The 14198-nt window shown below is 51.7% G+C and overlaps 5 protein-coding genes across 5 annotated transcripts; 1 reads left to right on the plus strand and 4 right to left on the minus strand.

Annotated features, from left to right (window-relative positions):
- Positions 1 to 2597: 2597 nt before the first annotated feature.
- Positions 2598 to 3120, minus strand: AAFC00_001780 (uncharacterized protein; the record flags this gene model as incomplete). Its single annotated transcript, XM_069341012.1, has 2 exons — positions 2598 to 2888; positions 3073 to 3120. The coding sequence occupies 2 exons, from the start codon at positions 3118 to 3120 to the stop codon at positions 2598 to 2600; spliced, it is 339 nt and encodes a 112-aa protein (XP_069204525.1).
- Positions 3121 to 4154: 1034 nt separating this feature from the next.
- On the minus strand, positions 4155 to 5003 carry AAFC00_001781 (uncharacterized protein; the record flags this gene model as incomplete). The annotated part of the gene is made up of 2 exons (XM_069341013.1): positions 4155 to 4576; positions 4634 to 5003. 2 exons carry the CDS (start codon positions 5001 to 5003, stop codon positions 4155 to 4157), a joined length of 792 nt encoding a protein of 263 aa, XP_069204526.1.
- A 1413-nt stretch (positions 5004 to 6416) lies between these two features.
- On the plus strand, positions 6417 to 8651 carry AAFC00_001782 (uncharacterized protein; the record flags this gene model as incomplete). The annotated part of the gene is made up of 2 exons (XM_069341014.1): positions 6417 to 8208; positions 8269 to 8651. The coding sequence occupies 2 exons, from the start codon at positions 6417 to 6419 to the stop codon at positions 8649 to 8651; spliced, it is 2175 nt and encodes a 724-aa protein (XP_069204527.1).
- A 2127-nt stretch (positions 8652 to 10778) lies between these two features.
- Positions 10779 to 11882, minus strand: AAFC00_001783 (uncharacterized protein; the record flags this gene model as incomplete). Its single annotated transcript, XM_069341015.1, has 4 exons — positions 10779 to 10964; positions 11025 to 11152; positions 11237 to 11347; positions 11708 to 11882. The coding sequence occupies 4 exons, from the start codon at positions 11880 to 11882 to the stop codon at positions 10779 to 10781; spliced, it is 600 nt and encodes a 199-aa protein (XP_069204528.1).
- Positions 11883 to 13450: 1568 nt separating this feature from the next.
- Positions 13451 to 14120, minus strand: AAFC00_001784 (uncharacterized protein; the record flags this gene model as incomplete). The annotated part of the gene is made up of 4 exons (XM_069341016.1): positions 13451 to 13483; positions 13538 to 13730; positions 13936 to 14026; positions 14087 to 14120. The coding sequence occupies 4 exons, from the start codon at positions 14118 to 14120 to the stop codon at positions 13451 to 13453; spliced, it is 351 nt and encodes a 116-aa protein (XP_069204529.1).
- Positions 14121 to 14198: the final 78 nt, after the last annotated feature.

A 14198-nucleotide genomic window follows, 5' to 3' on the forward strand; every position in this document is an offset into this window, starting at 1 on the left:
TGTCGCGGTTACGATACCACCCGCTCCAGAGCCCCCAGTACAAGGATCCCCTCTGCCTGTTGTGGCCGTCGTACCGCCGATTCCTGAACCTCCAGCCCCGATAGTAGCAAATATCGACCCACCGGCACCGGCGCCCCCCACGCCCCCCACGCCCATCGCTCCCCCAGCAATACCAGTAGGTCCGCCAGCACCAATACCTGTGCCCCCTGCACCGATTCCACCTTCGGTAATGCCAGTAGACCCGCCAGCGCCAGATCCACCAGCACCAGTCACAGTGTTATCGGTCCCTGAGGCGCCAGTGGCGATTGCAGCTCCGGTTGTTTTGGCACCTGTAATTCCAGTGAATATTTCACCAGCACCAGATCCACCGGCACCTGCTCCTATCCCGGTGCTGGATGCTCTTCTGCCTGTTCTCCCAACGTCTCAACCCCTGGTGCCTGACCCTCCAGTGCCAAGTCCACAGGTTACAGTCCCCGTCAAAGTAGAACAGCCGGCGCCTGTTCAGCCAGTGCAGGAGCCGATAGTGCTAGCCGTTCCAATTCCCGAGCCGTCAGTGGTCATAGTCCCTGTACAAGAGCCGCCAGTACCTCTTCCTCCCATTGCAGGTTTGCCGCCTACTTCACCAGGTCCCGACGTACCACCTCCAGCTCCTGTTGTTGTAGAACCGGTAGCCCTTGTACCAGCGGTAACAGAACCACAACCTGGACCGCTAGCGCCACCTGAAGTTGTCGTGTTAGTTGCGCCTCAGGCTCCACCAACTCTGCCAGTCATAGTCCAGGCACTTCTGCCCGAAGTACCAGCTGTCGTCCCATCGGTGACCGAGGCTCCGTCGACTGCAGCTGTGCTACAACCTGTCGCAGTGGTACCTCCACCAGTGACGGACATAGAGATCGAACCGACAGTGGTAGTGATACCTGCACGAGATCCTGATCCTCCAGTGCTCGTTGTCCCACCTCCTGAAGTAGCTACTGCCATAGTACCATTACCCCAGGATGCCATTGTATCCCCTCCTCCTGTGACAAGAATCGCAACAGGTCAGTTTCAATCGAGCCTCGACGATTGTGCACATGCTGACATTGATTCAGTAGTTGTAACAAACCATGAGGGGGAAGCCGTAATTGTGGCGAAGCCAGAGACCCCTCCACCAGCACCAGCACTAGCACCAGCACTAGCACCAGCACCCCTCCCATCTGTGCCAACGGTGGCCACCCCTGCGACCGTCTTACTGCGCAGCAATGACCCCCCAGCTATTGTGCCTGCCCCAGTTGTGGCTGTTGCTCCAATTATAGTCGAACCGGTACCACCGGTGCTTCAGCCAACCTTGGTTCCTCAGAAACCGCCACCTCCGCCTATTGTTATAGCTCCTGCAAAGGTAACGGAAGTTGTGGTGCCAGTTCAGCCGCCTCCTGCTATAGAGCCTATCAAGCCACCGCCTGCAGCAACACACCCGCAACCGACTGTAGTGCAATACCATGCCAAACCAGCGACGAAACCTCCACCGAAAAAGTCTGGGCTGAGCAAGCCATCACTGGCAAGCCTGAAAACGGCATTGAAACCCAAGCTGAAGCCATCTGTTGCAAGCTTGAAGGCAAAGTTGAAGCCAGCAGCAAAGCCAACAGTAAAGCCAGCAGCAAAGCCAAAACCAACACCAAAGCCAAAGCCTAAGCCAGAGGCAAAACCGAAACCAAAGCCAAAGCCAAAGCCGGAGGCAAAGCCCAAGCCAGAAGCAAAGCCCAAACCAAAGGTGATGCCCAAGCCTAAGCCAGCACCAAAGCCCAAACCCAAGCCGAAGCCGGCAGCGAAACCGAAGCCAAAGCCGAAGCCAGCACCAAAGCCAAAGCCAAAGCCCGATGCACCGAAGAAACCAGGTCTGACGGACAAGCTGAAGAAAGTAGTCAAAAAGGCGAGCCCAAAAGCCAAGGTTTCGAAGCCAGTGAAGAAGCCTGTTGTTGGAAAATCCAAAGAGAGATCCTTTCTGGTCGGCGCACGAGCGATGCCTCGTGGGAGACCTCGTGAAGTGAGTTGGCAGGTCAGACCCTCGCACAATATTGACGGAGACCGACCGAGGGAGCCCACACAACGCACGCCGCCGGCACGTGCTATGACGACCACTGCGGCATCAGGAGAACATAGTACCTGGAGAGAAGATCCTATAGTCATCATAGATCCAATGATTGAAAAGTCTCGAGGAAGGCGTGTAAAGGATGAGTTGAGACGAACATTCATCCGAGTGGGAGGACATCAGGTTTTGCATTTCTTGGTTGGGACCCCGGGTGCAAACATTGCTACTGCCGTGGTCGGTCGGTATTGATGAACTGTATCCTAGATGAAACTGGTCAACTTTGCTAGATGGGTACCTTTTCCTATTATGCCTCTCTTTCTCGAAAAGCATTCCTAAGCCATTCAGGTTGGCATTTATTTCAGGCGGATCAATCAGTCAAAATAAACTAAGACCCAATATCTTATTATCGTTCTCGTAACCATCGTCATATTGACAAAGTGAATAAGCACCAAACAACACCCTCCGCTCCCTAACGCAAAGACTTAATCACCGAAAGGCGCTGAACAGGACCAAGCGACCCATCCAGACTAACAACTCAGACCAACCCGGTCACAACCGCCCGCACATCCTCTCGTGCCCGCAAAAGTGCATAATCCAAAGTGGTCCGCGTCGACGAAGAAGCACCAGAAGCGCGTTCGACGCTCTTATGTAAATCCAGTAAATCTCTCGCTCGGGCCAAGTCCACGTCTGCGTCGGTTTCGTTGTCGCTGAAAGTTCCCAGAGCAGCCGCTGTCGTTGCTCGCTGATCTAGTGATGGAGCATACTTTCCGTCGCTGGTTGACGAGGAAGGTCGGGCTGCTAGCAGGGCCAGTGCTGCGGCTGGATCCTATTTCTCTTGTTAAGATGAGGTGGGAGGGACTTTTCTTTTTTACGAGACAGCTGTCTTTTTCTTCTTGGGCAGGCATCTTTATGCGCTCATGGCTGAAGGGTTCGAGAGAGAGGAGGAAATAGTGGAGTATGTACAGTATAGGAGGATGTATGGATAGTGTATAAAGCGTGGACAAACTTACGCAGGCTCGTAGAGAGGTCAGGTCTGAGAGGATCTCCGCGATCCGCATTTAGTGGTCTTTTTTTGTTGGTTTTTCACAGGTGAGATCGATCAGGAGAGCTGTATTGATGGTTATGATGATGGGTATGTACAGGAGAGTAGGTATAGTGTTTTTGGAGCGGAGAATAAGATAGTTGGATTGATTGCTTTGCTATGAATGGCATTATTAGCGACGACTTACTGTACATTAGTACCTTATGTTGCTTCCATCAAACGTCTGTGACGTCTCCGGAGTGCCAAGTTCAGCATCACTACAAGTACTGGTCACATTTACTGAGGTGTGTACCAAATTATAATACAGAAAAGTACCACCTGACAATTATTTGTTGTTTATTGGTTACTTGTTCACATAACGAGAGCAGGTAATGCAGATACATATGACAAGTTTATGAAGATGATTGACTTGATCTCATATCTATCGATTATCTGATATACATCTTGTGGACCTTCATTCATTCATGTGTTTTCTTGATTCTCCGCAAAGCGGCTAAAAGAAAAGCCTAGGCGCGCATCTCGTTTATGACGGACGAAAGCTCCAGGCTATTTGAGTATACTGTGCTAAGCTATGCCCCGTGGAAGATGGACATCTCGGTAGTAATTTTGATGTGCTTTAGAACATGCTCAGAGGCGCGAGTGCTGGGTCGCTCTCCGTACGCTGTAGCAACGAAGTGGGTCCACCTCGCAAACATGCGTTGAGATGCTGGTGTTCGGAGAGCTGGCAGCACCCCACGTGTGCAACGCTTGCTCATAGCCGGATTGGCATGATGTGTCGGTCAGTATGTATCCAGTCTGTCTCGATTCAGGGGTGCTACCCAATACACCAATCTTTAGGGGAGTTTCCATTTCGGACTCAAGTTGGTTATCTGTGTCTTCCGGGTCGCCGTCTGCTCAGACAAGGTGGTCTGACATTGCGGTCCTGGCAGCAAACAAGCGTAGCATTCGTCCTGCCATGCGCGACACTGGGTCGCACTGCGTGATGGTGTAATCAGTTACGACCAGTATTGTGGCGAAGTAAAGTATTACGAAGTTCCGGGCAAACGTGGATCAAGCACCTCTGCGTTTCCAGTTGCCTCTTCTCCGCTTGCCCCAGCCACGGCCGGCGCCAGTCTCACCCCTCTCGAAGCGTTCACGTCGCTTGTCTTCCTCGGCGAAGAACTCTTCTTCGCGCTGTTCCTGCTCTCTTCTCAATTCCTCCTCCGGCTTGACCCTGCGAGCTTCGGGCTTTTTCAGATCCTTCTCTTCCGACCATTTAGGATGGGCTCCATATTCGCATGCCACGACATTGTCTCTGTCTGGAGGCCCGGCTCGGCCATTCGGACAGAAACCGGCAAGATAGAAAGGGCAAAGAGCGGCGTGTTTGACGTGGCGGAGACTACAGTAAGGGCCGAGAGGGCAAAACCCGCGGGCGTAGTGAGGACAAGGCGCAAGGCGAAGAGGCGAAGTCGGGCCAATGTGTAAGTAGGTACCTAGTGATATGGTTAGCTCTGGATCGGCAAGGTCATTCATGGTGCATGTTGGCTTACATTCTTCGCCTTGAGGACAGATGCCCCATCGGCTGAACTCCTTGCACTCCCTCTCTCCTCGGAGGTCAAAGGTATGGGCGAACTCGCACTGGTCGCCCTTCTTGCATAGACCTCTCTGATAATGCTTGCAAATCAAATGGCCGATTCCAGAGCGCTCGTTCGGAGGCGTGTAATGCCTGTCTGGACAGGCCGGACCGAGAGGACAGTGACCGGCGCGATAGGCAGGACAGATGGGTCTGTTGACTTTTGACGGGTAGCCATACGGAGGATAGGTAGATTTGAGAAAGGGCAAGAACGACAGTTCGAGCGAAGGCGCGTTGGGAGCTGAGGGATTGAGGATGGTCTCTGTGATGGTCGCAGAAGGCGCCATGGTTGTGTCGACGGAGGATGCGTAGTGGAATCGAGGCTGTCGGTGATAGAGAAATGGATCCACAGCTATGAGAGCATTGTACGTCGAAGCTCAAAGACTGATTTGTCAGAGCTGGAAGGCCAGTAATATTGCGAGGTACAGAGCAGTACTTTAGTCTTCGTAAGCCATTGGATTATGGCAGTGGAAGTGGAAATAGAGATAGGAGAAGCTAACGGCACTTTGTACGGAAGGCGCAGTATTATTGTTACAGCATAACGGTCTGAGTGGAAGGTACGGTAGTGTACTCATGTAACCAACGCCTGGCCTGTGCAGTCCCGGCACAAGTACAGTCAAGTTTCAGCACGCTGGACAGACATAGACTGGATGAAGTACCTTTGTAGAGTGCATCAGTGATTGATTTTAGAGTCAAAGTACAGCACAGAAAGCAATGCATTGAAGGCTGAGGTGTATGCGTAGAGCTACGTCCTTTCTGGTATCAGACGGCAACTGTACATATGCCGAGGCCCCCAATATCCCATGGCCCAAGACAGTGACGGACGCATCTGGTGTTGCGACCACTGCTCACTCACTGCGCAATACCTTTAGGGCTTGGGACAGCCTCGAGGGAGTTTCTTTCCTTGCAGTGGTTATGATCGTTATAACCATCATCATCGCTATCATCATCATCCCGTCTCGCCCATTTCCCCACAAATATCAACATCCATCCACAGCCAACGTGACTCGCTGCGCTATCCTTGATTCCCCCCCTTCTCTTGTTCTTGTTGCCTCTTTGGCTGCAGTGCTTCATTCTATCCTCGTGCACCACTTTCTGGGAGATCCGATTGCTCCGTCTCACTGCACTTGCTTCTCTGTCAGCATCGAGTTGCGCCGAGCCGAGAGCCAAGCTGCCTCCTCAGCCTTTGCCTGACCTCTCATTCTCTCGAGTGTCAGACCCATCTACATTATCTGCGTGCTTGCATTGACCTGCAGAGCACAGCGAATCACAGCTCAGCTCAGCTCAGAGCAGTGCAGCTAGCCAGCCAGCACTCACTCACAACTCAACGCACCGCGACGTTGCCCTGCGTCGTGATAACTCGGCCTGAGTCTACACTCACCTCTGCCTTCCTCTCTACATGTGCACTCGGTGGCCAGGGCCAATAGCTATTCTAGCCTGTCGTATACAACGTAGGTACTCCTGAGTACATTTCTAGTTCACTCGATTGCTTTGCGAGGCGGGAGCGCACTCACGCTGACCGGTCAGTCGTTGTCGTCTCAGCTACACAGATACTCGTACAATAACTCGTACCATAACCCTTTCTTCTGCTGTATACCAGCTTCCGTCTCCACCTCGTCCTGTTGCCAACTTCCACCTGTTAATCCTTCTCTTGCTCCTCTAGACAACCGCCTCTCCACGCGACACCCCTTTGACACATGATGGTTTCCGACGCGATATATCAGCTGTGCTTGCCCGTGCTTCAGGATCCAGACATCGCCGATGAGGACAAAACGGACAAAGTGGAAGATGTCTTGCGCAAGGAAACAAAATTAATAGGCAAGGAGCTCGAGGAGGCTGTGCTGGACATATTATGGCGCCATAGAGATTCGTCTCAGAGCAGCAGCACCTCTCCTCGTCCCGTTCGCGCGCGGCTGATCAGGAGCGCTTCTCCTGCTCCGTGGCAGAGGCAGTCCGCTTCTCCCTCGCCACGCATATCGAGCGCTTCTCTCGCAACCCCGCCGGCTTTCAATCGCACCAAGTCTTCCACCGCTTCTCCTTTTTCTTCGCCTCGGCCTTCGCCCCGCCTTGCATACGCCACCCCTGCTATACCCCACAGTCCCAGCCTGAGCGCATACCAGTTCAGCGAGTCTAGTCCTACCGTCGACAACTACGGTGACTACGGCAGTGATAATGTCGACTGGCTCGTCAACGACGATTCCGCTGCTCTGGGTACCCCTGCTTCCGAGTGGGTGCAACCTCACAATGTCGACATGAGTCCCTACGACATGCTGCGATCTATACTTCGAGACGACAAAACCGACGATGAGTTGGAGAAAATCCTCGAGAGCAATGGCTATGACTTGAGCCAGACACTGATTTCCCTCGTCGACACACATGACATGCACACCAGTCAAGCGTCGGAAGAACAGAACCGTACTTATCTCGTCGGCAAGTCGATGAACCCCGAATCAAGGCCGCTCACTCCTGCCACCAATCTAAAGACATCAGGCGTTGTGTGCAAGTATTGGCTGTCCAGTGGGCATTGCGCGAGAGCCGATTGCCGTTTCAGTCACGACCTCAGTAATCATCTCTGCAAGTACTGGCTCATGGGCAGCTGCCTCGCTGGCGACTCTTGTATCTTCTCGCACGATCCTTCTGCGCTTGTCTCGAGACTTACAATGAGCGACGCTTCTCCGTCACAGCAAGCAGCCCAGCCGTCGTTCCAGGTGCAAGACTATCAGTCCTTTCCTGCATTGCAGCCGACCACTTCCAATCCTTACGAACACTCCGCTTTTGACTCTTCACTGTTGAACTCGGCGCTCCCGCCGCAATCCAACCCTACTTCGCCGTCTACGTCCGTCCTTAACCCATTTGCCACTTTTGTGCCGACCGGGCCTCGCAGTCGCCCTTCTTCCCAACACACCAGTCGCCAGCAGTCGCGTGCAGCTACGCCATCAGCTCTTTCAGTCAACGACGACGAGGCATTCCCTTCTCTGGGTTCCGCGGCCGCATCTCGATCCAGCAAACGGCACGGCAAGCGTGGTCACGGTCATGCAGCACTTCCACAGAAAGCAAGTCCTGTGCCTGGCCCAGCTTCTCTTGCCGAAGTGGTGCGAACCTCGGCATCATCACCTTCGCCCATTTCACAAGCACGCCGGGGTGTGAGGCCTACGAGACCATACAATGCTTCGCGCGAAGACAGTGCTGCGGCAATGGCCATACCTGCACCCGAGCAAATCCCATGGCTTGAGACGGGCGAGAACGCGAACAAGGCCTATCTGAAGGCTAGAGCTGAGGCGTTTAAGCATGGTGGACTGCGTAACAAGTTTCTCCAAAGTGCTGCACAGGCTTGGAACAGAAACGATGCACGAGGAGCGAAAGCATTGAGCTTGCGGGGTCAGAACGAAAACAACTTGATGAAGGAAGCCCACAGGGAGGCGGCGAGATGCCTCTACGAGGAGCGGAACAAGAGCAACGGCCTAGCCAAGGAGTTGTTCGTAGATCTTCACGGTCAGTTCTATTCTCTTGTAACGCTTACTCTACGTTTCTCCATTACTGATAGCTGTTTAGGTCTACACCCGGAAGAAGCGGTATCATATCTCACGGCCTGCTTACTGGACCACGCCACATCGAGTAGACCAGTGTACGCCATCTGCGGAACAGGCCACCACTCCAAGAATGGCAAGGACAAAGTCGGCAAAGCAGTGAGAGCCTACCTGAATGAGTGGCGGTATGCTTTCCGCGAGTTCAGTGTGCCTGGGGATAGAAACAACATCGGTGGCATTCTAGGTGTTGATCCGAGCAGTTATGATCGAGACCTTGCACGAAAAGCTGGTGCGGACGGCATTGCGTCTTCGGCAGATAGCGGAGTGGGATTTGCAGGGGCGGGTGAGGATAGCAAGATCAGGGCGCTGAAGCGTGATGATGCAGCAGGCCAGGCTAGTGCTAGCTAGTGTTGGGTATTGGAAAGAAGAACAAAAATTTACAAAAGATCGATCATATGGGTATACATCTTCATCTCATATTGGTGAAGGTCGTCTGGAATCACCGGATCGCCCCAGATAGGAAGAAGAAGCCTACCTGAGAATGTGACTTCGACAAACGAATTCGAAGGTACACTGGTATCCTCTAATAAACAGCCTCTTCACGCAGACGGTATGATATCCAACGCGCAAAAGCTTTGTCTAAACCATTACCCAGCCATGATGAACGAATCTAGCCCGAATAGGCTAGTCTGACAGCGGATCCTGGAATCATCCGATTACAAGATCACCTTGTCACAAGATCTCTGCTTGCGACGGATAGTCATCTCAGGCCTCGGGATTGCGATGACCATGAGTAAAAGAAGTAGAAATGGATCGCGCCGCTGTGCTGTTCCTCGTATCGGTGCCTCAAGTACATGCGAGCGAAGTCTACCTCACCTTACAAAGTATTCATGTTTTCAAACTTTTGGAACTCTTGGGAATCGAAGTACGATTAATCTGGGATAGATTGCATGATGGTGGATCTAGCCCAAAAAGGTTAAAGCTGGCATGTGGTGCTTTGGAAGACCATCGCGCGAGCACATCTTACCTTATCTTTCAGTTCGTGTGCTCTGTACCGCTCGTGATAGCCCCCTAGAGTTGATGCTCTGTATGATGAAATATAGGGATAGTATGGTGGAATAAGGTGATTAATTTCTTGCTTACCCCCTACATTGTAGAGGGGGAAGGCCTCAACTATTTACATTGACTACTCGAGTCCCAGCCCCCTTGTAGGCTTGCATAGCTCGAATGCCTCGAGTAATTGTCTTCTCAACACTGTGAGAAATTAATAGCAGGTAGAGTGACTTGACTGGATCTGCGAGATGGAGCTATCTTCGGCGCTACGACTATAATCATATCTATCAAAGACCACCTAGTCCTGGATCGATGCAGGCGATGCAAGGGAGGAAAGTTGTCTCACCTGATGTAAAGAAAGGTAATGCCCTACCCGTCTTAGTCACAAGTCTTGCTGTACAAGATTCCCCAGCGGGCGGCACAGCCACATATCCAGTAAAAAGTCATGTCTCCTTGCGCATATTCCTTGACTGAGTCATCGATTTCGATACCACGCAGGAAGCCCACTCCAGATAGGTGACGCCTTCCATTTAGTTCCGTATAAAAGCTTAGACAAAGCTCCAACCGGAGTGATCTGGAGTAGCATCGCATACAGCGCACATGTACGTAGTCCGGCGGCTATCTGAGCAGCTTAAAACTTGGCTATGATAGGCTTGGCTGTGATAGACCTCTCCGCGCGTGAGCGAGTAGACCAGGGTAGGCATTGTTCTGATGTCCCGGCTGATTGATTGTCTGTCTCGGATAATCTATCTAATCTCAGATTTCGTCTCCTTCTCTCCTTGTTTGCAATAGTATGGAGTTGCATATTGCTCATGCTTGGTTGATTTATTTCTTTTTCTTGTTCTGGTGATAAGATCGTGACCTGGTCTTCACATGGACTAATCAGCACTGCGGGGTTTGAGAGACTAGCCACTATCATTTGTGTTTCCTGAAAATAAGTTTCATTTAAGATCTTGAGATGGAAGAAGGCCCGTCGTCTTAATCAATAGACCCCCCGCCTGACGAACGCAAGTAGGCATCGCCAATTGATCAGATAAGTTTAATAATGGCGCATCCCTTTCTCTCGCTCAACATATCTCGTGCCATGCATGTACTTGTATATTATCTTATTGTACAGGTGAGACATTTTCCTCGTGACTTTCGTATCCTTGCACTGCAAAATGCAGCAAGGCTGACCACCCGCCCTAATGTACTTCCAGCCAACTTGTATTCCCCCCTCTCGCCCAGTATACGCGCTGAGCGATACCGACGATTCCCCTGCGCTGGATGTCCTTCTTGACGGGGTCGATTCGAGAGTGGCGATGGCGTTGTGACAAAGCGGAGATGCCTACGCATGATTTGCTGTAGTGCCGGAGCCTGGTACAGTCGAGAAGTCTAGATATACTCCGGTCCGAATGCAGACAAGGCTATCCGGTCAGTGTTTGTCTGTCGCAATACACCAGTAACGTATGCATGTATCTTGTTGACAGATACACCACCGCCTTAGTAGTCGCCACTGCCGCCATGACCAACACCCCCGTAGGGAAAATCTGATGTCGCTTCTTGCGGCTCCATTGCGCCACCGAGAACGCCATGTCCTCCAGCATCGTATGGCGGCGAAGTGCTGACCGTGTTGGCACCACCACCGGCGCCTGATTGACGTGGCTGTTCGCCTCTGGCAACGAGAGTCTGGTGGTACTGTTAGTAAAAGCGTGTCTTTCGTTGTCATCACTCCTAGAGTTTCTTTACTTCTCTGTATCGCGCCAGGTAGATCTTCAGGGCTTCGGCATAATTCTCGAATCCGAGGGATGTCATGGCGAATAGAATGTCTTCGCCATTGACCGTCTTCCTTTTCTCCTGTTGACATTTCTCTGAGGCTGAAATCGTTGGAAAGAACGAATTAGCCGCGTGGTCGTGACGCGATCAGTCAGCGCGTCGAGTCACTCCTCTCCTGGGCTTACCTTCACTTGTGATGAACGATATGAACTCGCTCACGCATTCTTGCATGCATTCTTTGGCTTCTTTAGCGATTTTGGCATTGTCTGGCAGGGCGCCTTTCATAATCCTCGCCACTGGAGCAAAATTGCGAATATTAGCATCGGAGGTTGATTCATTGCTCCCAGCGCGAGCGCGCTGCGGCTGTGGACGAGACGGTTGCGGGGACTCAGAGGAGGAGGACATTATTATCGCCAGCCGACCTGTCAGGAATATGGCCGCAGATCGAGGGCTGGCAGGAGCTACTCTGATTCGACGAATGACAACAAGTGATACGCGCGGTTGAGCTGTATAAGTGGAGGTGAGGGCGATACCGGGGACGAAATTCGTCGACATGCATGTGGTCGCGCAAAGGGCGCACAACAAGGAAGCAATGGGGCATGGGTGACGGCCGCACCATGGGTCAATACAGCAAATGAAACATGCGATCCACATACCGTTTGCAATGGGTAACCACCGATCCTGTTCCTTGACTTCGAACTGGTCCCCAAGTTCGAGGTGACCGGCGTTCATGTCTTGGAGTTCATTCTCGTCAGGCGACTGCTGAGCTTCTGCTGTTGAATTTGATGTCGCCGGCTCCTGAACTTCAGCTGCTCGAGGACTTTCCGACATATTGTATGCGGCGACTTGCAGTCCAAGAGCCCCACTCACGGCTCTGACTGCTATGCGCTGGCAATTGATTCGCTGGCCAGCCACGTCAGTATTAAGATCCTGCAACCCAAGACGCAAGAGCGGGCCTTGTGCGACTATGCCGGGGACCACAGTCTGCAAGGCACGGGGATACTGACCGGATTTCCAAATGCTCAAGCGACAGTGTAACGCGTCACTCTGTCGCGTTCCTTGACTGACCAACTATCGGAGTCAGTAATGCGACAATATTTATGGTTCATACAACATTTCCCGCGGTATCGTGACGCGAGCTGTGTTGGCAAAGGTGGGCTGCGCCGCGACAGCCCATGGTTGAGTACCTACGGTGGATCTACTTTTGTGTGGAAGCTTGCCGAGTCCTGATGCGCAATGGCAAACCGCAGGGGTTCGGAGAGTATGCAGCAGTATGGTCGAAAACGATGATGCCCGATGACTCTGCGACGCAGCGCGATGCAATCAGTGACGACAGGATGGCACCTGGGACAGCAAGTGCTACACGATGGCGGCGTATATTCAGGGATCGCAAACCAACGCGAATGGACTGAACTCGTTAGTGATTGGGTATTGATGGATTGTTGCAGAGTCAAGGGCTCCCATCAAGGTACGGCTCAGCGCATATAAGTCGGACTAGGTACAGCAAGCAATACACCACGCTAAGCTTAATCGTGGTCGCCTTACTGAACCTACTGTAACGTGCAGTGCAGTGCGCTTTATACTGGAGGGTAGCACACTGACGCTGCACAGACCCTGATGATCCAGGGACAGTCGCTGTGCGGCAACAAGCGGGGTACCAAGCCGCAGGGCAACAATTAAGCCGATACTGGACGGACGTGGAGAAGTGCCTTCATATGATAGGTACCTTTCGCTTCTCGACATATCAGATCATTTCCAGCAACCTCACTCTAACATCAGAGCGTTTCACTTCGCAGGAGTATGTCTTCGAGAAGTATGCGTAGCTGCAAGACCACATGCGTGACATGATCATGAGCCTTCGAAGAAGCTGTAGCATCCATGTTGCTGTGGAATGGCTGGGTGAGCATGACCAAGCAGGCTGTACATCCGACCCAGAAGAAATAAGAACAACGCCTCGTGCTGAGTTCACTATCTACCTAAATTTTCCAAGCAGCTCAGCAACATACGTATGCGCGTGTCTGCCTTCATCATGGATGTAGATAATATACACGTAGCTTCACCTACTATGGCCAGCGGGAAGCATATCATCCCTATTCATATAACTAGATTCCAATACGGGCCTCGGATGCAGCGCGAATCACTCCATGACTCTGGATGCCCGGTCAAGCTGCCAGCTGTGCATGTTCCGTGTTGGATTTCAGGCTTCCACTGAGCTATCGGGTTGGGTCACAGCGATAAGCGCTGGGACTGCTCTAGAGTAGCGCTTACACAATCACATGATTGAGGGTAGGCAATGTGAAATGCTTGAATCAATATCGTAACTTTGGCAAGTTCTGTGGTCAAATTGAGTCCTAGAGACGCATGAAACTTCCAGGAATGGCCTGATATCGATTCATAGATCATTGCTGTACCACTTGAATCTTGTTTTGTTTCTGCCGAGCAAAGATTAGCAAGAATTTGAACCTCTGACGGGTAAGATAGCCAACCTTCCACTTTTCGAGCTCCTCTTGTTTGGCAGTGTACTGCTTGAGGAGGTCGTCTAGCACCTTCTTCAGGCCGTCGGCGTTGGTAGTGAGTTGAGGCATAACATCCTTGACCGTCCTTTCCACTAGAACGCCGTTGATCATGCGAAAACATTTCCTCTCGCCTGGTAACGGCGCTAATGTGTCTATCACCAACCTAGTAGAAAGTCAGTCTGGTGGACTGAAGCGCCGCATAGTTTCAAATCAGTGCATCGTATAAGTGTTCGACACCTCTAACACAGGAGAATGTAATGGGCGAAACCAAAGGAGGAATTGAAGAAGGACAACAGTACGACCTTCAGCATGATTCTATGTCATTGCTAAGGACATATTGGGAGACTAGCATTTGAGAAAGTACTTACTTGTGTTCTTCAGTCTCTTGTTCTACATCTCCAATCTTTTGTGCGATCGCTTGGAGAGTTTCCTTGTAATTTGTGTATTGCGCCTGCAGCTCTAATTTTTTTTTCGATCAGCAAAAGAATGTCCTAGGTGCACAAGATACTGCGAGCATACCTTGCTGCTTTCTTGCAGATACTTGTGCCGTCATGATGGTATTATTATAAGAGACGACGTATCTTGTTATCTATGGCTGTTCTGTACTTCAAAGCACCACACACATGTGAAA

Source organism: Neodothiora populina (genome assembly GCF_041146345.1).
Source record: "Neodothiora populina strain CPC 39397 chromosome Unknown canker_contig_13, whole genome shotgun sequence".
Taxonomy (NCBI): domain Eukaryota; kingdom Fungi; phylum Ascomycota; class Dothideomycetes; order Dothideales; family Dothioraceae; genus Neodothiora; species Neodothiora populina.